Source organism: Bison bison, unplaced genomic scaffold (genome assembly GCF_000754665.1).
Source record: "Bison bison bison isolate TAMUID 2011002044 unplaced genomic scaffold, Bison_UMD1.0 scf7180017864461, whole genome shotgun sequence".
NCBI classification, from domain to species: domain Eukaryota; kingdom Metazoa; phylum Chordata; class Mammalia; order Artiodactyla; family Bovidae; genus Bison; species Bison bison.
The window spans coordinates 13,817,865-13,841,090 of NW_011495023.1; the positions used below are offsets into that span (position 1 = coordinate 13,817,865).

Sequence of the window (23,226 nt, forward strand, 5' to 3'; positions counted from 1 at the left end):
ATTCCTGCGGAATTATATTAATAAACATGCTCCATGTGATGTAGCTCACTATACGATTTACAGTAAAATGTGTGGGTAGAAAAGTAGCAACCAAGATAGTTGCTCAACAGTGCTTACTGAATGTGCTCTGGGGCCTCAAAGGGAGGAATTGGGAAGAAAGGGGAAAAGTAACGAGAAAAAGGAAAAGTTTCATGAGAGAAAGTGGACAGGTGTCCTGAAGGAGCTCACCTGTCCACAGGTAAGTAAAGAAACAGAGTTTCTTTCCAAAGAAGTAAAGAAGCAGAATTGGCAACAACAGAAGAATCATAGCTTGCATGGGTTCAGCATACTCAAAGCTCTAGAAATCTCTTTCATTTGGTTCAAAATGTTAGATTACCTAATTAGAGATATATTTTGTGACAATTTCCAAATACATAGTCTTGAGCACGTTTAGTTTTCTGCACCCATGAATGGATGCTATCCAATTACACTTTTCATCCTTCCCTCCATCTTGTAAATAATTTGAATAAATTTGTTATGAGTGTTATTACAAATTTCTCAATTGAAGCTGTTATGTAAGTTCAGATTTCAAATTATCTGATAATTCTGTCCAACAAACTGAGCATCTATCAAGTACTGGATCCTATGTGAAGCATTGTGGACCTAAAATGAATAAGATGGCATCTTGGCCTTCAAGAATCTGATAGTAAAAAAGTCAAATCCATAGAAGCAGGAAATAGAGTGTGGTTGCCAGGAGATGGGTGAGTGGGAAATAGGGAGCTGGTCAAAGGGTACAAAGTTTCAGTAGTGTGAGATTAATAATTCTAAAGATGTAAAGTAGAGTGATGTGACTATAGCTAATAACAGTTCACTGTAACACTTTACATTTGCTAACAGGGCAGATATGTGTTCTCATCACATCAAAAATAAAGAACATGGTAACTGACGTGATGTATGTGTCAACTAGCTTGATTGTGATTACTATTTTATAGTGTGTACATATATGAAACGACCCAATTGTACATCTTAAATATACACAGTATTTATTTGTCAAATATATCTCAATAAAGCTGGATGAAAAGTAATCTGATAGTGCTTCGGATTGGTGCAGTAGCCAATGTCTGAATGGCAATGATCACCACAACTTTTATACTTAAATATAAGTACTTATACTTATTTTTAAATGATTGTTCAAATTTTTAGCATTCTAACATAAGAATGAACAGGGTAATGGGATATAAAATAGGATAAATACTTAATTAAGATAAATATACATGCTTAGATAAGCCCAACAGAAAAATTCCAATAATGCTGAAAAAAGTTAGCTACAGAATCAAAACTAACAAATATAATACCAGAATTACCATTGTTTGGGTAACCTAACAGGGTTATTCATGGTGTAGGGTAGACCATCTGCTATGATTTGCAAATGCTTGAATAGACAATAACTTGGATCTATCATTGCCAATAGCAATTCACCAAAATGTATAAACATCAATTGCTCTTAAAAACTCACCTTCAATTTGTCATAATAGCAGTTAAGTGTGCCCTCCATGTCCATCTCCAAGATTCTGGCATGAATAACCTGAGATTCTTCCACATTCACTATCCATTGGTAATTGGAGTTGTGGGGGTAATTTCCAGGCCACAAGGGAGAGGCAATTTTCCCATGAGTTCCCACAATGTTATCATTGCCAAATACTAGGAAGGAAAACAGGGTAGTAAATCAGACCTACTTGGAACAGCTTTTTAATCAAATGAAAGAAACAAAAGGCAAGGGGTGTTGAAAAGGATGGACTTTTAATTGACTGCAATTTCTTTTCTCAAAACTGAAAGAAATACTGCTTCCCTTGTGGTTTCTCTGCTATCTATTAATTCCTTGGAGAAGAGTTGATATTGTGAATGGAATTCCATCTCCCTGGAAGGCTCCTCAGTGTGAAAACAAGCAATAGCTTCCCATGTAAAATGGGTTCCCAGATCCCAGGGGACCTGGAGACAAGGCAAGGGGCATTACCAGCCCTGTTCTATAATTTTGGTTTACTTTATTTTGCTTACAAAAGAATGAAACATATGTTTTAAAATTATAAAAGAGAAACTGACATTTTAAATCACATGTAGAATACCATAATAGCACATTATGAAAAAACTGAGTTAGAAAATAAAAATATTTCATACTTTATCTTATTAGAAAGATATCCTGTTGTTATAACATCTGAGCACTTAGGAGTATCCTAAAGTAATACTAAATGTTTTTAATTAGCAGACTATAGAGTTTATGGCATCAAATGAAACACATTTGACATAAGAATACCAAACTGAAACAAAAATATAATTTAAAAAAACTCTTTTAACACACTCTCATAAAAAAGTTTAACTTAAAATTAGGCAGACACTAGAGCTTAAAAAGAATCTTAGAGCTACTGAGAATGTTCTCCCTGGCTGTTTATGAGCCATTCATATATAATTTAGTTTTTCTAATACATTATAAAGTAATTCCACAGAGACAATAAATAAATTGTTCTTAATGCATTACTGAAACCACTGCTATCCTTCCGAGTATGTAGGACACCTTCTGGAAGCCATCACTAAAACAACCAACTCACTGCTGGCAAATGCAGCTTGGAAGCCCATGCCAGTGCCTGAGCCGTCGGAGACAAATCTGATCCACAGGATGTGCCCGACAGCGGATGAATAATTGAGGGGGAGGGCGTTTCCACAGTATCGTCCCACCAGGCGCCCCGTGGCGTTCCCTTCCCGGACCTCCACAAAATCTCTGCTGCAGTCCTGAGACTCCTCCAACTGGAAGGCTCTGATTGGACAAAAAAAAAATTAGGGGTTAAATTGATCAACTAAATTTGGGGATTCTCCTCAGTTACTTGCTGAGTTGACCTGTTCACTTGTCAAATTTTTTTCTTTAACTTCAATCAAGTGTCTTTTAGCTAACTCAAAACATTTTGCTCACTTAACAATGCAGATGAAAAATCTTACATAGAATATTAGCTAAGTGAATCCATCAATCTGTAAGATATGTATATTTTAATCAGGTTAAACTCACAATGGTTTAAGATGAAAAGATCTTAGAACAATTTGTCATACACACACACACACACACACACACACACACACAGATTTAAAGAGAAAGTTAGATCAAAAAATACACAAAGGAAGAATCAATGTTTTCTGCACAAATGCAGAAAAGTGTTTGATAAAACTGAAGATCCATTCATCATAAAAACTCTAGAAAATTAAAAATAGAGGGAAATTTTCTCACTGGATGAGAACTACCCACCAAATATCTACAGCAAATATACTTAGAGGTAGAAGTTTTTAAACATTTCTTTTAAATAAGAAATAACACAGGAAAGCCTGCTCTCATCACTTTGTTGCATGATATATTGAAGGGTTCTTCAGGGCAGTAAGTCGGGGAAAGGGAAAATGGCTGTAAGAACTGGAAGGCAAGTGCTGCCAATCAACATTTAAGAGCACTCGTTTATTCATAAGTATCCACCAAATGCCTTTTCTAGGCACTGAAGATAGAGAAGCACACAAGATGCAGAATTTTTGACATTCTAGAAAATAGAATGGCTGCTGGATAAGATAATAGGCAAAAATTAATACGGTTTCCTTAAACCAGCAAACAAAAATTTAGGAACTGTACCTAAGTCAACATTTACACAACAAATACTTGTCTCTCTATTATATTGGGACACTGGGACAAGATAATGAAGAAAATAATGTTCCTTCCTTTGGGAAACTTATATTCTAAAAGTAGATAATAAACAAAGAAATAGAAATACTATGAGGCAGTGATAAATTCTAGGAGGAAAAAGTGTAGTCATTAAGGAAGGTTATTTTAGTAAGGTGGTCAGGGTACATCCATAATTTTTAAACAGATGCCATTTTTAATAGCAATAAAAAATAAGATGCCTAGGAATAAATGTAACAAAATATCTATAAGACTTTCATAGAAAAAATATAAACTTTTAGTGAAGGATCTAAAAGGAGACTGAATAAATGGAGAGATATTCCAAATTTAATATGAAAAGTCTCTATATAAAGATTCTTCCAAAATCAATCTATAAATTTAGCACAATTTCAGCAAAATCAGTAAGCATTACTGCACTTATGTAAAGAATAAAACAGAAAGCAATATTATGTTGTGTGTATGGAGACAGGTGTATGGCATCACTGACTCAATGGACATGAGTTTGAGTAAACTCTGGAAGTTGGTGATGGACAGGGAGGCCTGGTGTCCTGCAGTCCATGGGGTCACAAAGAGTTGGACACAACTGAGTGACTGAACTGAACTGAACTGATATGTATATACATAAAATATACATATAATAATAGTATATAAACTTGCATAGAGGTGATAAACATAAAATTGAAAACACCGTTTATCTCTGTGATGAGAAGGTATGGGAATATGGATGGGGAACTTTTGCTGCCCCGTAATATTTTATTCATGTAAAATTATTTTTTAAATAAAAAGGTAATTTAATGATTTTTTAAAAAGTAAATGAAGTGAGCGCACGCTCTTCTTTTTTCAGAAGTAATTAATTTTTGCTGAGAAGGACAAGATAAAGAGAAGAAGAAAGAATGGCTTAGCAAGATTAAAGAAACTGTTGAACTTCCCTGGTGGTCCAGTGGCTAAGACTCTGCACTCCTGATGTGGGACACTCAGGTTTGACCCCGGTCAGGGAATTAGATCCCACATGCCTCAACTAAGGGTTCGCATGCCAAAACTAAAACGATGCATGCCACACTGAGACCCAGTGCAGTCAAATAAAAATAAATTAATTTTTTAAAAAAGAAAGAAAAGAAACTGTTGGGAAGGGGGAAAGTGTCTCCAGAAGAGAAAACTTACTTCCCTGCTATGTATCTTTCAGGTACTGCTCAACATGAGCAGGATTTCCCATGACACTGGTAAGCCAGCGCCCTTAGGGGGCTCTCTCTCAACTAACAGCTTAGGATGCTTCAGGAATAGCTGACTGGCCTGGAGTTACTGGGACCTCATGCCCCACTAGGGGATCAAATGTATCAGGCACACCTCTGAGGCTTCATTGTCAACCAGAGGACAGGAGCAAACTGGTCAGCTCCGCTCCACTAACAGCTTGCCAAGCCAGATACCAGCATTGGTAGGTCGCCAGCAGGACAGTGAGTCTGTACCTCTCAATAATCCCATCAAGGTGGGTTATTACCATGTAGATCACCTGGGTCTATATTTCAGGCTGTTTTCAAAGACTTCCCTGCTGGCTCAGTGGTAAAGAATTTGCGAGTCAATGCAGGAGACTCACGTTGGGAGGATCTACTCCACTGTTCTTGTTTGGGAGATCCCATGGACAGAGAAAGCTGGCGGGCTACAGTCCACGGGGTTGCAAAAGAATCAGACACAACTTAGCAACTAAACAAGTGACGTAACTGAGTAGCAGAAAAAAACAGGAAAGATCCACATCAGGCTAAATGAACCACACATTTGTCTTACCTCCACTGTCTTCCTTGACAGTTTAATGCTTCATGAGACAGTTTATATCTACAATCTATCTCAATCACCAACTGAGAGTTGAGTTGGTGATTGGACAGGGAAGCCTGGCCTGCTGCACTCCATGAAGTCGCAAAGAGTCAAACTCGACACGACTGAGAGATTGAACTGAACTGAACTGAACAATCAGTTTTGGAAACTAATTGTTCTGAATCTATCCTTAGGATGGTTGTCAAGTTTGGCTCTTAAATTCAGGCTCAGTTTTATTACCCATAATATTATCAACAATGTAAAATATGCTAAAATTGCATTCTGATTTTCATAAAAAACAAAAGGTGATTATTTTTCTCTACAGGTGATTTACCAAAAACAGAAAGTGTTTAGTCACTCAGTTATGTTTTTGAAAACCTGGTGGACTGTAACCCATTAGGCTCCTCTGTTCATGTAATTCTCCAGGCAAGAATACTGGCGTGGGTAGCCATTCTCTTCTCCAAGAGAATCTTCCCAACCCAGGGATTGAACCCGGGTCTCCTGCACTGACGGAAGATTCTTTATGGTCTGAGCCATCAGAGAAACCCAATTAACACAAAATTGCTCCTAAATCTTTTCTAGTCAAAATGTTGCATGTGGCCCAGCAGCATTAGCATCACCTCAGAGCTTGTTTGAAATGAAGCATCAGGTCCCACCAACCAACTGAATCAGAATATGAATTTTAATAAGATCCCAGATGATCAACATGCACATTAAAGTTTGACTCAAGGGTCCAGAAGATCACTAAGTGCTCGGTTTTTCTGTTTTTGTACCAGACTGGTGTAATCCAATGCTAAATGTCACAAAAGGCTTTTCATTAGAAACAATGGTAGGATATCTGATAGAATCAAATTTAACTTTTAAAAATGTTTTATTGTTCTTGGAAGTTTCTGTTTTAGGCCAGTTCAATTTATAAGCAAACCTATCTTCTTTCCAAAACTTTGGCTCAGATCTGCTAGTAAAAATATGATGTGGAACAAAAATAGTACGATCTCTGTTTCTCATTATCTCATTTCGATTTTTGAACCAAGATCAATCACATTGTAAAAGGACTCTGCCAGCATAAAATACACTTTCTGCTAATTCCTTTAAATATCTGTTTTATAAAAGAAATTCTTTGGGGGTTTTATTTTCCCCCTCCTTTTGTGTTACAGATTCAACCATAATTCCTCCAGTTCTTTTCCCTACTCAATTTCACCACAGTATCCACAATTCAAACCCCATGTTTTAGAACTTGACATATTCCATATGCTTGTCCCCCACCCCAGGGGAATGCCTCCAAGTGCCCATCTGGATATAGTTTAGATCAGGGCAGAAATAACTCGGAGGCCTTGCCATAAAGCCCTTCTCATTATCATCTGCATAAAGAGGAACATCTTGTATTCCACAAATTATACTTTAAAAATAAATCTGAAGCAAGGAAGACAAAATAATCAAAATTCACTTCTCATGGATGAGAAGAGAAAAAGATGAAGCATTAGATTTGTTTATACAATAATCAGGATTTAGTGTCTATTAAAGAATACAATGGATGAAACTTGCTTTTTGTGTTTATATTCTGTCCTCTAGGAGAGCTCAGTGTTGTCCATTTAATTTTAATTTTGAATTGCCAAACAAGAGACTTTAGAAATGGCAGGGTGAGAGAATTAACATTCATTGAACATCAGGCATGCATCAGCCCTGTGCTGTACATTTAAAATTTAACATATCTAATCATAACTATGGCCCTGTATGGATAAGATTATCCCCAAAGATGAAATGAATCTCTCTAGGTTTTAAACAAATAGCTTCTTGACATTAACTTCTTAGTAACTTAACAAAAAATGGGATCTTGTCTGTCTTGAACATTCCCAGTACCGGGCCCAGTACCTGGTAACTGCTGAACATCAGACTGTTTAAGAATGTGAATGTGGTAAGGACAAAGAGGAAAACAACAACAACAACAACAACAAAGCCCTTTAATTTAGCAATTATGAAGCCTGGTAATCTATGTGAAGGACTTTGGACTTACCATAAGAACGATGTTCACATTTTATTCATCATTGGCTATAAAGCATCTATTAAGAGAGTAAATTGTGCTTTATATATGAAGCATCTAACATATGTGTAACAAAAGCTTACCTGTATAAAGTAGGGGCTTAATAAATGTTGAATAAAAAATACATATGTATGTATATATGGCTGTATGTGTATATATATGTAATACATATGTATATATATATGTACTTATATTTCTTCCCATACAAAACTTTGTGCTTTTTGTAAAGATAAAAGCAAACAAAACCTCTTTCCAATGTGACAACTTAAACTTGCATTGCCTTTCAGGTGCTCAGAGGGTGTCTTTGTTTTGACACAATGCCAGTTGGATCCTAAAGAGGCATTGACTGGTAGGCTAAAAGAAAGTAACTTGAGATATTTGAACATGGTCCAGAAATAGGACTTATCTTTCATTTAAAAAAAATCCATTCTTGATGCACAGAATGGCATGCCTAGAAGAGGAGCAAGGTTTTTGGAATAAACAGAGCAGTGTCCTCAAAACCATCCTCTTCTCTCCACAGTAAGTCAGGTATTATATTCTTTTCAAAACAGAATTAGTAACATCAACCAAAGCCCAATAATCTGTGATACAGTAAAACAAAAACCTTTTAGTTTTAAAAACCAATGTCTTATTATCCAATATTTATTAAGTACCCATTACCAGTGTGGCACTACCAGTGTCACAAGTATTTCTCTACTGATGGATTAAAAAGCCCCATTTCACGTACCATGTCCTTTGCACTATCTACTTCTAGAAAATACATTATTGCTATTTAATTTAACCTAAGACTGCCCAGAATGTGGCAGGATCCTACTGTTGACTGTATGTCCATAGTCCATATTTAAAAGGGCTTACAGTTCAATGAGGAACATAAGAGTGATTTTTCATTAATTTCTGTCAAAATTAATAAAAAGAAACTTTAATTATAAAGAATGGAGAAACCAGAAGGAACTCTCACACCCCATGATGGTAGCTGAGCCCAACAGGAAGAAGAAAGAAGACTCCTCTCTCTCCTAGCATGGACTCAGCCAATAAAAGCCATGGATTCTGTTTACTGCCCTCCTGGCTTCCTTTTCTCTCTAAAAAAAGTATCATCCTCCTGCTGTTCAGGGACTTGCAGTAGATCGCTACCGTTGTGCATCCTGAATTGCAGTTCTCTGCTGATCCTGGATAAGCCCGTCTTTGCTGGAGGAATATGTAGCATTCTGTTTATTTCAGACCCACACTTTGGTGGTTCGGTAAGCAAACAGGTGTGGCACCCACAATTCAGCCCATTGTCATTCACTGCTTTTCCCACCAAATCTGGAGTCTGAAGATCCTTCTCCTGGATCTGAGCTCACATTCTCTTTGCTTTTGAAGCTCTCTAGGTTTTATTCAGAATCTATTTTAAAGCTTCATCTTTCTGGTCAATGCTTTGCTCTGTACACAAGTATTCACTTGGCACTTCTGTCTGATTTGAGATCAGACTGTTTCAATTGAAACAGACTAGCCTTTGAACCATTCCTTTGGGAACAGGGGACGGTTCACTGAAACTGTGCCTGTTTTTGTCCAGCCTTCAGCCTATTCCTTTGCAAAGGGCTAGTCTCTGGAAAGTGGCTAAAAAAGCCTTTGGCCAAGCTCCTCTAGGACCAAGCTATTTCCTTAGAATTGGCTGGTATTTTAGGCTTGTGAGCTATTTGAACTGAGCTGCTTATGCTGCAAAATGTTTGAAAATTGTTCTTTTACTCTAGAGAAAAACCTCTGAGACATCAGAGCCCAGGTAACTAAGAATTGTGAGAGTACCTTCCAAACAGAGACTCTGGGAAATTTGATGTTTAAGAACTGAAGTCTTTCCTTATGCACATTTCTGACTAAATGGGCCAACCTGACCAAAGACAATTTAGGATCTCAATGATCATTATGATGAACTTTTGAAATTCCCAAAGTTGAATTCTTTTAGAAACAAAGAGGACTACAATAGCTCAAAATTTCCAGAAATGAGTGGAATGCTTACTCTGATTGGTATTTGGAAGCTTCCCAACATTATCAGGAGTCTAGAATGGCTTCTTTACAGAATAAGATTTTAAGGAAAACATGAGTAATGAGAGATAAAACGGCTCCCAGTGCCTCAGGCTCCTCTTCTTCAGCTTCTCTGTCTCAGGCTCTGCCCCTAACACCATCTGGTCTCTCTCTTTTGGCTCTTCATGGGTTAGATCCCATTTCCAAGGCCATCTTCCTCCTTCCTAGCTATACCGTCTCCTCCTTCTCTGTACTGCCAATTACCCTCATACCAATTCTCTTACCAAGCTTCCCTGTTGAAACTATTCTCATTCGCTTTTCCTCTGAACGTGTAGGAATGTCTGTTTAAAATTAAGCCTTCTAAGAATCCAGAGGCTGAACTGTTAGTTTTTTGTATTCCCTGAACCAAAGCTGAATTGAGAGCTATAGTCAAAAGTTTTCCCAAAGTAACAGGATACTCACAGACTGCTGGAAAATTTTAATATAATTATTTAAACTTATCAACCTTACATCAGCTAGTCCTTATGCTGGGCAGTGAAGGCTAGGATCAGCACTGGATGAAAACTACTAACTGCGGGAAATCCTGCAAGGTTTCTAGAATTACAGCTGGGAGGCCAGCTGCTATCATTATATGATCAGGCTCAGGCAATCCCCAGGAGGCTTCATCACATTGTTCCTGGGGTTTCTCCAAATCCTGCTGATTGGAACAAAATCCAGGCTCACACACAAAAATCTGATGAAACTGTTCATGATTATTACAATCAACTTCATATCATTTTTAAGGAAAATTCTGATGTTCTTTTAGATGTTGATTTCACCCAGGTAGCTTTTAACACTATGTTTATTAATGGGCTGAACTGGGACTTTTCCCTTCTAGTAACAAGGATCAGGATGGAATGGGAAACTGTCTATCCCAGATTTAGCTAATGTGGCAAACCAGCTCTCTCCAACTCCAAATGAGTCACCTCAGAGAAAGACTGCCAAAATTCTTAATCTTCAACCCCAGCAAAAGAAGGCTCCTAAGTGAAACCATATCCTATTAGTATCCGCTATTACTGCAGAGCCAGGACACTGGAAAAGAGATTGTTCCAAATCTAAGTGCTTCAGACATCTTCAGCCTGAAGCACTTCTAACTGGCCTCTGAGGAACTACAGGAATTCTTCCTAATCTTCCCTCTTAACTCGTGTGGAGAAACATTTCTTTAGGAATGGATTTCTTCCAATCCTAACTGACCCCAGAGCCACACTCTCGGTGCTCAATTCCATTACTATTAAAAAAAAAAGCCCCTGCCTCAGAGAACAGAAACAGTTCACTAGTGGGGATCTAACGAGTCTCAGGAGGTTCCTGTCTCTGAACCAATTCCCTTTTGTTTAAGTCCTTTGAGAGATACATGTGCTTTTCCCTTAGTTCTTCTAGCACTACCCATTTGTCAGGTAAAGACATCTTAGAGAAGTGCCATGCTGGAATATTTTTGTCCAAGAAGGGGGAAATAATTCAAGATTCTGACAGGAGTCATCAAAGTAACCAACAAGGGAAATTAGATGACCCTTTGACATCTTCTATCTTCCATCTCTGATGGTTCTAGAGCTGATTCTGGAAATACTTACTATTTGTCTCTATTGAATCAGCTACCACCTTCCTTATGGGCAAAATCTCTAACTGATGTTGGCACAATTCACAACACACCTCCTATGAAGATTCAGGTAGACCCCTCAAAACCTCTTCCCTGAATTAATAAAAAGTCTTTAAATATAAAGATTCTTCAAGACACAAAAGCCCTCCTAGGAAACTACAAAGCTCAAGGTCTCATTATCCCTTGTACTATCCTTTGAAGCATTCCCAGTTCACCAGTGACAAAAGCTAAAGGTCAGATTTATCTAGGACCTCCAGACAATCAACAACACTGTTATCCTGTTCCACCGTGTGGTCCCCAGCTCTCACAGGATACTGACATCAGTCCACCTGGAAGCAAATTCTTTACTGCAATTGATCCATGTAGTGCATTCTCTAGCATTCTGGTTGATGAAGCTAGTCAATACCTTTTTGCCTTTACTTGGTAAGAAGAACAATTCACCTGGACAGTAACACCTCAGGGTGTTACTCAGAGCCCTTGTTTCTCAGGAATCGTGAAGGCTGGTCTGGGTCATACAAAGTTCTCTAGAGGTTCAACTACTTAGCTGCAACACGTGGATGATTTGCTTCTTCATGCTGCATCTCAAGCCTCACAGGAAAACTGCATCCACTTGCTAAAGCTTTCAGCCTTAAAGGGACCTAAGATCACCAAAGGAAAACTGCAGTCTGCCCAAATCCAGCTTTGATATTTAGGGTATCTGCTATTAGGACAAGGGTTGTACCTGGGTCCAGACAGACTTTGTGGTGTCCTACATTCCCCAAACCCGAAACCAAGCATAACTATGAAGTTTTCTCTAGCTAGTTGATTATTGCTGAAACTGGATTCCAAATTTCTCTCTTATGGCTAAATCTCTGTATGTTTTACTCAACAATAACACCCTCAACCCAATTTTAAGAGGAAACGAGATAACATAACCTTCAAGGCCTTAAAGGCAATTTGAGGAACTCATCTGTCCTTGGGCATCCCAATGACTGGATTCTCTTTTCCCTTTTTATATGAAAAGCAAGAGAATGGAACACTGACACACAGGAAAATCCCATGCACGGAGGAGCCTGGTAGGCTGCAGTCCATGGGGTCGTGAAGAGTCGGACACGACTGAGCGACTTCACTTTCACTTTTCACTTTCATGCATTGGAGGAGGAAATGGCAACCCAATCCAGTGTTCTTGCCTGGAGAATCCCAGGGATGGCAGGGCCTGGTAGGCTGCCGTCTATGGGGTCGCACAAAGTCGGACATGACTGAAGCGACTTAGCAGCAGCAGCAGCAGCAACATGGGCTTATACTTTAACCAAGGATAAAACTGCTAGTATTTATATTGATAGTAGCTCATATTGATAGTAGTTTTTGGAGTAGCTATTAATTTTGGAATACCATGGGAGCAATGTGTCTTCCTTACTAAGCAATATGCCCTCCTTACTTCCAAGGGCAAAAAAGTTTTAAATGCCTCCCCTCAAGTTTAGGAATTACTGGATGTGATACTTTCCCTTGCCACTTTAGCTATTATTAAGGTTCTGGGACATTGTGAACCTGACTCTTTGTAAGCTAAGGAAAATTACCTTGACAATAGTTTTATAAGGAATGCTGCCCTTAAAGGAACCAATAGCAACCAAACTTCTGTCATGGTCCAAAGGGAAATTTAGAAAAACTGGCTAGAAAAGCCCAGAAATTGCTCTCAGAAAAGGGAAAACAAGATTGGAAATTCAATTATTGTTGGTTTGATAAAAAGACAAAGCTCTGGTTCACATCAAATAAGAACTTATTGCTACCAGACACTCTAAAACTCCCACTCCCCACCAATATGCATGCATTAAACCATTGTTCTACTGACAAGATGATTGCCTTCATGAATCAATATTACAGAGGAAACATTAACAAGGCCGAGAAAAGTGCCTACCTCACTTGTCCCACGTGTCCAAAGTAGAACTGAGGGAAGCCTGTCTGTGCTGCTCCCAGACATTTTAAATTGCCTAATGGACCATTCAAGCTCTGGCAAATGGATTTTATACAATTTCTTCCTCTAATGGATATAAATATGTTTTAGTCATGGTCTATATGTTTCCACAGTGGACTGAGGCCTTCCTTTGCAGACAGGCTGTTCTCTCTTCTGTGGCAAAAGTCCTTTTGGAAAAGAGGATCCCTACCTGGGGAACTCCACTCAGACTTTTCACAGTGATTGAGGCAATCCATTCTACTGGCCAGGTACTCTGACAAGTCTGCTGTTTGACTAGTTTTACAGCACTTCCACTGTGCTTACCACCTTCAATCCTCCGATTTGATTGAAGACCCAACAGCATCATTAAGACTTGGCCAAATTTACAGAAGCCCTCCAAACATCTTGGTCAAAAACATTGCTATCAGTCCTTCTAAATCTTGGATCCTCCCCTTTTGAAACTTATACTCTTATCTTTTGAGATAGCCCCAGAATTTCCAATGCACTTGGCTCTCACTTATTTTGACCCACAACTGATAAAAAGCGAGATATTCCAATACTGCAAGGGATTAATTGCTGGTATTAAAAGTAACCATGTTTTAATAGCATAATCTTTTCATAGTATACCTTTGAGAAATGAAGACGTTAAGCATTACATCTTGAAACCTGTCAATTGGAAAAGACTCCTCCAGAAGAACTCACTTCATCCTCACTGGAAAGGCCCCTATTGGGTACCTCTAATCAACCCTGTGAAACCAAGCTCTCAGGAGTAGACTCTTGGATTCATATGGTTCACCTAAAGAAATCACTGAACCCTGATTGGACCTGCATATCAGCTGGTGACCTGAAGCAAAGATGTTCTGGAATTGAAGCAGGTGACATCTGATTAGACAGTTTCCCAAGATATCCAGACTAGGCCTTGTTAGACATTTGTTGCCAAACCTCTGATGATGACCTACGGCTTCAGACAATCTCCAGTGTCTATGATCTTGATATCAAGTGCACTTCAGATTAAAAGTACCTGAGCATTCTCCCTCCCACTCCTCCTAGTTATACAAATGTGACCTTGATAGATTTCCAGTGTGTGCACTTTCCCTCTGACAGGAGATACTATACCAGGAAAGGTCCTTCTTGACATGGACACACAGAAAACTGCTGAAACTAGAAACCCTGATTCTAGATCAGCAATGCTTTCAGAAAAATATTATGATCAAAAGGGGGAAATGTAAAAAGTTAATAAATAGAATCTCAATTAAATACAGTCACATACCAAAAGGGGGCAGTCTCATGCCCTGCAAAAACAGAAGTGTCCAGCAGGAAGAAGAAAGACCTCTCTTTCTTCCTGAAGGGCTCAACCAATGAGAAGAATGTTTACTGTAGCCCTCTCAACTTCCTTTGCTTCTCTATAGAAGTGTTCTCCTTCTCTTTCTATACAGGGACTTGCACGTGGCTCACTATGGTTGCAGGCCTCAAACTGCAGTTCTCTGATGATTGCAAATAAACCCATCTTTGTTGGAAAACAATGTCCGACAAAAATAGGTATTTTTGTCAGGCCAATAGTTCCAAATACTTTCAAAATCCTTTTCTTGCTAAGAGTAAGAAGAAAAAGTAGATTGGGGATAGAGATAAGGTATATGAGTAAAGAAGGCTTAATTGAGACGGGGATTTCTGCTGGAAGAAAGAATGATAGTGATTCTCTGGAAGAGTCTAAATGTTTCTAAGTTTTTTTAAAAAAGACAAAATTAATGTTATCTGAAGATGAGAATTCCAAAAATTAAAACATGCTAAGAGCTCAGGCATGCACTCTTGTTAATGTTAGGCAGGACTCTAAAACCATTCATAAGAGAAGTTTAATGCTATTTATAACCTAAACTATGACTAAAACAGAGGAAATATGCAAACAGACTTCCTTGAAGTTCCCACCATATTCTCTTAACAGTTGTTTGGACATATATGCTATTAGTTGTCCATCCTATTAGTAACAGTGCTTCCTTCCTGCAGATTCATTCTCACCGAAACAATACACTATGAAAAAAAAAGGATTTACATAAAAGACAGCTGGAGCTGGTTGCCAGGGGAACTGACGACGTTCCAGACACATTCCACATTAGCAGGATAAACTTCTGGGTAGCCAGGGCTGTTGAAGATGCCCTCAGCCATGTGGAATATTCCACCACAAGCTAGAAGAAAAGAGAAACAAAGTGAGTGGCGGAGTAAATGTCAAATACAAGACACCATAAGATAGAGAAAGAACACCAGAAGAGCTGTTAGGAGCATCAGAGGATGTACTCTTTTCATTTCATAATAAAAAAAAAATCCACAGCATATATAATAATAAGGAAAAGATTCTGTAACTTGAAAACTAAAAGCCACTGGGTATGGTGGATTAGAAGGAATCCCTGTAGTTTCTTTTCTAAAAGCCTTTTCTTCCTGTGAACTATAGCTCTATGTAATAAAAGACTCATTTTAATCCTCAGTATTTCTGACCAGGATGATTTTCACCCCTGGCCTAGAAAAGAAAGCAATATTTCAACATTTCCTTCTCAGGAGAGCACTGAAACCTGCACAGATCTCCCAGCATTCTAAGGCTTTTAACAGCTAATAATGAGGAAGCTGACAAGCAGAACTATCCTAGCTTACAGCCTCTTACTGGGTGCTCCTCTTTCCCCTTCTCCCCATGTGCCATGGTCCATCCTGCATCCCTGAAGACACCCAGCCCTGCCTGAGCACAGCTGTCAGGCCAGGGAGACTGAAGAATGGCAGCTGTCCACCGGTTAGAGACACCACTGGACCCTGTCCATCAGGGGCTCCCTCAACAAATATATCAAGAAGGAGAACAAGGATATGCTGACAAGCAAGTCACCCAAGATCATTCCAACCAATTCTCCCCACTTCCAGTGCTCACCCTGAGCAGCATTAGTCACAATAGTCAAGGTATGGGAACAAATGTCTGTTAATGGATAAGGAAGATGTGGTACAGAGTTCACAGCTGTTAGAATTTATAAGCATGTTAACCAAATTTGAAAGACAGTAAAATGAGTCACAGAGGAGATCTACAAAACTAGCTCAGAACACAAAATGTAAAGGAATCCCAAATAATAAATCAAGGATTTTCTACACATTCCTCTTAACCTAATAGCACCACTTGCTGACATTTCTTACCTGATGTGGATGCAGCATATGTGGCGTGGAAACCACCAAAATTCACTGTAGAATCTGAGACGAACTTCAGCATCAGAGCATTGCTGAAGGAAGTGATAGGATGGGGCAAGGAGGGGCCACAGTATCGGCCTAAATAATGATGACATTGACAAGGAGAATGAATGATGATATGCCAACATGTATTCACTAAAATCACAAGAGACCAAACCAAACAGAAGAAACCACTACTAGAGAACCATTTAGGTCAGGGTCAGTGTTTGGGATGATGCCTGATGATTCAAAATAAACTGTGGACACATTTATAAACATGATAAAGACTGTGAGGGGAAGGTAAGAGAAACACAGATAACTTCCAAATGTAACTAATGTTAAACTCTCCAGGGCAGCAGGCACCTGCACAAAGAAGGGGGCTAATACTCAACGGCAACACCCAATAGCTGAGAAACTGCAGATGTTGGGGCCAGAACACCTGCATTCACCTCCAAGCTCAGCCACTTACCAGCTACGTGACACGAGTCAAGTTACTCAAGCTCTCTGTGCCTCAGTTTCTCCACTTGAGAAACAGGTACATGGATAATAATGAAATTCTATGTTATAAGGGTATAAGAATTGAGTTACTATTTATAAAGTTCTAAAGTTTTTTAATGAATAGAACTTTATAAAAATAGTACTATTTATAAAGTTTACTATTATAAAATTCAGAATAGTGCTCAGTGCAAGGTTATAAAAGTGTCTGTTAAATAATATATCCTTGACAATGGTCAAATGCTTACAGACAAAAGTCACAAAGAATACAATCAGAAGTCCACAGAGAGCATTTGTCAATTGCCTACTATCATCTCAGGCACTGTTCTGTGTACTGAGAATATAGCCATGAGCAAAACAAAGTCCCTTCTCTGATGGAACCTGTCTTCTACTGCAGGATAAGGAGCTTGAGTGACAAAGCTCAAATAGGAGTGAGTCATAGAGAACATTTAAATGAGTGAGTGAGTGAAAGTCGCTCAGTCATGTCCGTTTCTTTGCTAACCCACAGACTGTAGACCACCAGGCTTCTCTGTCCATGGAATTATATGTATATAGATACATATATGCTCCTTTGTCCACGGAATTCTCCAGGCCAGAATACTAGAGTGGGTAGCCATTGCCTTCTCCAGGGGATCTTCCCAAAATAACCTGAGATTATTTTGTTTGAGAACATTACAGAAACTATAAGCAACATTCTTTAATTTTACTGGGATGTCTTACAAACAGAACTCCATAATATCTGCCTGCCTGCCTGTCTGTCTATCTATTCTGTTCATCCAACCATCCATCCATCCATCCAATGTACATATATATATATATATATGTATTTACCTATCCATTACAGCTATCTATCTATCTATCTATCCATCCATCCATCCATTACTTTCCTTCCAATGAGGACAAAACCAGAAGAAACATCCTCAATTTGAACACGAGAACTGTGGTCAAACAGTAACAAGAAATTTCCCACAGAATGCTATCTAATGTTAAAATGGATTGCATTTTACTACTGTTTAAAGCAGTTGCAACTTTTCAATTAATAAAAAATACATAAACCATTCATGTCCTTGAAGATGAATGAGCTGAGTTTCTCAAGCCCTACGTTGACTCCTGCTTCCTCAGCCTCTCGGTATCTTTCCTTGGCTTACGACAGTCTTCATAGTTATTGGAAACATTCTAACCTCTGATGACAGCATATACACATGTAAGTACAGAAACCGTAGAAAGCCCAGGCCACAGAAGTGAGTGAGCGACACGGCATACCTCGGAGGGGTGCGTCGTCATGGCTGCCGTCCAAAACCTCTACAAAATCTCGGGTACATGGTGTGCTGCTTTCAAGGCCAAAGTGGCTGAAGGATAGGGTGATATGATTGACTGTAAGGGAAGAGAGGAAGACTGTTTAATAAAGTTCTGGCAAACAAAACATACAGGGAACAAGATTTTAGCCCTGATCCTTTCACCTGCTGATGCTCTGGCAAAGAACTGATGAATCTGTCAGATGTGCACCAGACGACAGGGGCAAAGAGGAGAAGTAGCCACCACTGTGCAAAAAGGTTTTTGTCTGAAGAGTAACTGAAAAGCTTTTAAAAATGTCTGTAGACTCTGAAATGCTGGTGCTGGTAAGAGAACCCTGGGGTGGGTTTACTTCATGGATGATGGAGAAAGTATCAGCTGTTGCTGTCTTTCTCTGAGAAATACTTTTATTAATAGCTTCCTTAAATTCTGATTCTTGACCTGTGCTTGTAAATAAGACACATTTTCCTCCCTGGCACAAATATCCTAGCATTTTCTGTGTTACTTTTAAGTCCAGAAGCAGGGACATGGAGGTTCAGTCATTTTTAAAGAAAGCTTTCAATTACTTGCAAAATACTCTGAGTCTGGGTCCATTTTCCTTTTGTTTTCTTCCAGGGTCTTGAATCTTTAGAATAGGATCTTTTCCTTTTGCTGTCTTTACACCAGTGAGCTCTTTCATCTAAGAGCTTTACAACTGTTTAGAAACTATCCTTAGGTGCAAGGCTTCAGGACTCAAGGCCGGGAGCTTCTTTATCCAAGGATTGGTTCCTGGCTGGCTGGCTACTTTCTTTGGCTAAGGGTTACATCACTGACCCCCAAATCATATGCAGAGCAATAAAGATACCCTTTTGTTAATGTTTAACATCCCTAGGAAAAATGTTAGAGAATATTTAAGCCAAACCCTTCATTTGTTAGATTAGCTAATGGGGCTTTGTAAGCCTAAGTGACTTTCCTATTATCACACAGGTCATTAATTAGAGAGTGGAGTCAAGAACTTAATGCTTTTCCCACATTATGTCTGAAGTCATTAATTTCCCCTGAAAACCTCAAGAAGGGAAGGGTTCCTTTGAAACAAGATTCATAATGGCCCCAGGGTCACCCTCCTCGCAGTCGTTTTTGCTCGAGTTCTTAGTGGTCTCCTCATTTTCTCTGTAAAATGTGGACAGTAATCCTTACCACTAGATTGTTACCAGATCAGAAAGATTCTAGGATTCTAAAAAGAATACAGTGTAAGTACTTATTAAATGCTTCTTCAAGGCCGATGCTGGGACTTTTAAAAATACATTTTATAACCAAGAGAGACCAGGCTTTATCATTAACTTCCACCTTAACTGAAGACCAATATGCTCATAGCATTGCATCCCCAAAGTATAAGTTATTAACTTTCTAGTCTATGGTTCTTACTGTTCATTTATTCATTTAGCATCTTCTTGAGCACCTACCACAGTCAAGACAAACAGTCAAAAACTATTTATTCATCCAGTATTTTTGTTAACCCCCAATTTCAAATGCCTGTCATTTCTACTAGGTTATAGGTTTTCGCTTTGTTATTTCCTTTGCTAGGCCCTGAAACTTATAAAAAGAAAATTAATTAAGAATAAAGAGCAAAAATTACTTCCTACCAGATTAGGAAACCCTTGTTCTCGTGCACATGAGGAATTAGGGCTTCCCAAAGGAGGAGAGGAAGGCCATCAATTGTTACCAGGGAAGAGATAAGAACATGACTCATTGCTGGACTTTCCCACAGACACATGCATCCTGGATTCTTTTTTATTTTTGTTACTTACAGGGAGGTTGAGCTTGAATTATCCAGCTGCAGTTCTGATTGCTTGGATAGTTGTTCGGGAACAGTGGAGAGGATATAGTGTCAACGGAGTCAGTGAGGAAGTGGCCGCCACAGGCTGAGGGACACACAGATACACACTTTTGTCATACACTTTTGATTTCTACTGATTCTTCAGAACAATTATTTGAAGAATGAAAACGTGAATGATGTTTCCTTATTTCTAAAGGGCTTATCAAGGAAATTCTCTGCCAAGGAAGCTGCACATGAATCATGAGAAAGTGGCGATGTACTCTACATTTACAACAGTATTCTTCAATTATAGGAAGTGGGGAGTGGCAAAGAACAGATTAAATGGTTATGAGTTGCCTGAATCTTTTGATAGAACTCTGGCATTGATTTACTTACTTTACCCACTCGTAAATTATAGGCACAGGGATAATCTCTTAACAACTGACTTCATTTTTAGGAACGTAAATACTCAATTGATGGAGACTTCATATGGGCAGTTGTGTGTTTTCAGGGATGTGCAGATCCCTGTGGGAACAGAAGACGGGGGTGCCTGCTGAGAGCTGGGGAGTGTACAAGGTGTTTCACAAAGGGGATGGTGCTGAAGGAGGAGTCGGGGTGAGGAAGAGTGGTCTGGGGAGAGGGCAGTCTGAACAAGATAGAGAGGAGGGTATGGGGGATATCACACAGACTTGGTTGAAGTGTGGGGCACGTGAGGACAGTCAGGGCAATGCTGAGAAAAGACAGGCAGGTTCCGTCCCCATGGGGAACATCCAGAGAAGCTGGGGCTCCACTGCCTGTTTAGTGCAGAGCCAGGACAGACGATGGTACACTGAAGGTCAGGGTCAGAACTCGCTACTGCACACTGACTTCGGAGGAATACGTGAGACCAAGGACGCTGATGTAGTAGCCCAGAGAAGACCTGCTGGGGACTTTTTTTGCTCTGAAGTGAAATATAAGTGATTAGTTAGAAGAAAAAGTGTTAAGAAACTGTTCTTTGAAAGAATTCTGCCATCAATCATGCTCCACAGTCTACATTGCAACCTCAGGGGAACTCCATCCAAAAACTCTCACTGGCCAGGGCGCTTTACTACAGAAAATGAGCAAGCGAGTCCACTGAAACAGATGAAATGACTAAAGAGACCACACTTATTTGAAAGGACAGGAATCCTCTGAAAAAAAAAAATCACAGGCATATTCAGCAGACAAGAGCCCTTCCAGCTCTAGGTTCCATCTCTGATGGTGGGTAAAGGGTTAACCTCTAAAAATACAAGACAAAAGGCAATGGATGGAAAGGTCTCTAGTAGAAAGTGGTGATTTAAGAAAAAGACAATGTAGCGGGGCATGGGGGGGTGAACACACTTCCAGGCCAGACAGCAGTTAAGACTTTGCCTTCCAAGGCAGTGGGTGTGGGTTTGACCCCTGGTTGGGGAGCTAAGATCCCACATGCCTCTTAGCCAAAAATAAATAATAAATAAATAAAAACAGAAACAATAGTATAAAAAATTCAAAAGATTTTTTTTTAAAGGTCCACATAAAATCTAAAAAGAAAGAAAAGAAAAAGGCAACAGAAAACAACATTGATTCTTCGGGTGAAGGGCTACCACTATCTCAAGGCTTAGAATCTGACTCTATGTTACAAGTTTTGCAATTTATAGCAGTGTATATCTTAGCATAAAATCTTAGATAAATGCTAGGTCATTTATCTATGAATGATGAATTCAGATAAACACTTCTTTACAAGTGTCTCTAATATTAAAGACACTTTTCAGTATGATTCTGACAACCTGTTTGAGGAATACAGAGATCCGGAGGACTAAGACAGAGTTAAAAGTCCCGACAGAATCATTGCAAACCATGGTTCCTTTTTTCTTCTTAAAGTGTCGCACATTAAATAGAAAGCTGGGAACAATTTCCAAGGACTAGTCTCATTTTATTGCAGCACCAAGAGGGAGAGGTAAGGACAGATGGTCTGCGCCTTGGGGAGACCACACGGAACTTGCCTTGTCTGAAGTAAGCGCGGAATCCCCGGCTCTGTCTGGAAGGGCCAGACTGAAATCGCAAGAAGAGGCTGTTTCCGGAAGATATGATGGGGTTCCTCAGTTGCTGTCTTCCACACACACCGGCAAGGCGGGCGGTTGCGGAGCTTACACCGTCAAATGCCTACAAAGAAAGGCAACTGGGTACATGGTGGCTCAGGACTTCAGATCGGCATCCACAAGGCCCTGTTCTGTGGAGTATCTATATGCACATCAGCGACCTAGTGGAAAGCACATCTGGACTTCCCTGGTGGTCCTGGTTAGGAATCTGCCTGCCAACGCAGGTAACATGGGTTCGATCACTGTTCAGGAAGATTCCACACGCCACAGAGCAACTAAGCCCAAGTGCTACAACTCCTAAGCCCATTTGCACTAGAGCCAGTGCTCTGCAACAAGAGAAGCCACCACAGTGAGAATCCATCACACTGAAAGGAAGAGCCTCTGTTCGCAGCAACTAGAGAAAGCCCATGCACGACAATGAAGATCCAGCACAGCCAAATAATAATAATTGCTTTTTCTTAAAAAGAAAGAAAACACATTTGCTGGAACCCAGTGCTTTATTCTATGTCCACTCAGGTCCATCAGAATGTCTGAGTCTTTGGTCGTTTCTAGGACCTCTTCAAAGATTTCAGTGGGAGTTTTCATGTCAGCGAAACTCACCATGAGATCCCTGGATGTCTATAAACACCATGCCTTTCCCTGCTCTCATCCTCTTGTGACTCCAGGACAGTCACATCATGTACAATTCTCACAACATGTGCTGATGCAAGAATGAACACTGGAGCAAATACATGAGAAATAATGATGAGGAATCACTCATTTTCAGAAACTCAGCATTTGCTGGAACTTTTTGCTCTTCATAGGGTTATGGTCAAGAAGAGAAATGGTAGAATTCTATGAGCCTGACTTATTAATAGAAAATTAACTCATTATTTTAAAATATATAGGGTTCTGTGTCTGTTCAGTTCTGTGCTGGGACTTGGCTGACCTTCCATATGAGCCAGTGCAATGGAGTTTACATTGCAGACTCCCCACCCCAACCCGCTACCCCTGCTCCAGATTGCTGAATCAGTATGTGAAACTGAATTTTCTCATTGCCTTGGCACTCTTTGTGTCATGGACTATAGCTCACCAGGCTCCTCTGTCCATGGAATTCTCCAGGCCAGAATACTGAAGTGGGTAGCTGTTCCCTTCTCCAGGGGATCTTTCCAACCCAGGAATCAGACCCAGGTCTCCTGCACTGCAGGCAGATTCTTTACCGACTGAACCACCAGAGAAGCCCATGAATCTTTAAGCCAGGGGAAATAAGTTCTTTTTTTTTGGGG

General features: G+C 39.5%; 1 protein-coding gene across 1 annotated transcript in view; it reads right to left on the minus strand.

Annotated features, from left to right (window-relative positions):
- Positions 1-23,226, minus strand: part of CUBN (cubilin (intrinsic factor-cobalamin receptor)) — a 260,495-nt gene that overhangs the window by 95,808 nt on the left and 141,461 nt on the right. The window contains exons 32-38 of the mRNA XM_010859974.1: positions 21,866-22,025; positions 19,858-19,971; positions 18,041-18,151; positions 16,253-16,381; positions 15,138-15,270; positions 2,583-2,788; positions 1,496-1,680 (exon numbers count right to left, since the gene is read on the minus strand). Coding sequence (XP_010858276.1) covers positions 1,496-1,680; positions 2,583-2,788; positions 15,138-15,270; positions 16,253-16,381; positions 18,041-18,151; positions 19,858-19,971; positions 21,866-22,025 — 1,038 coding nt within the window. The remainder of the gene's footprint in view (positions 1-1,495; positions 1,681-2,582; positions 2,789-15,137; positions 15,271-16,252; positions 16,382-18,040; positions 18,152-19,857; positions 19,972-21,865; positions 22,026-23,226) is intronic.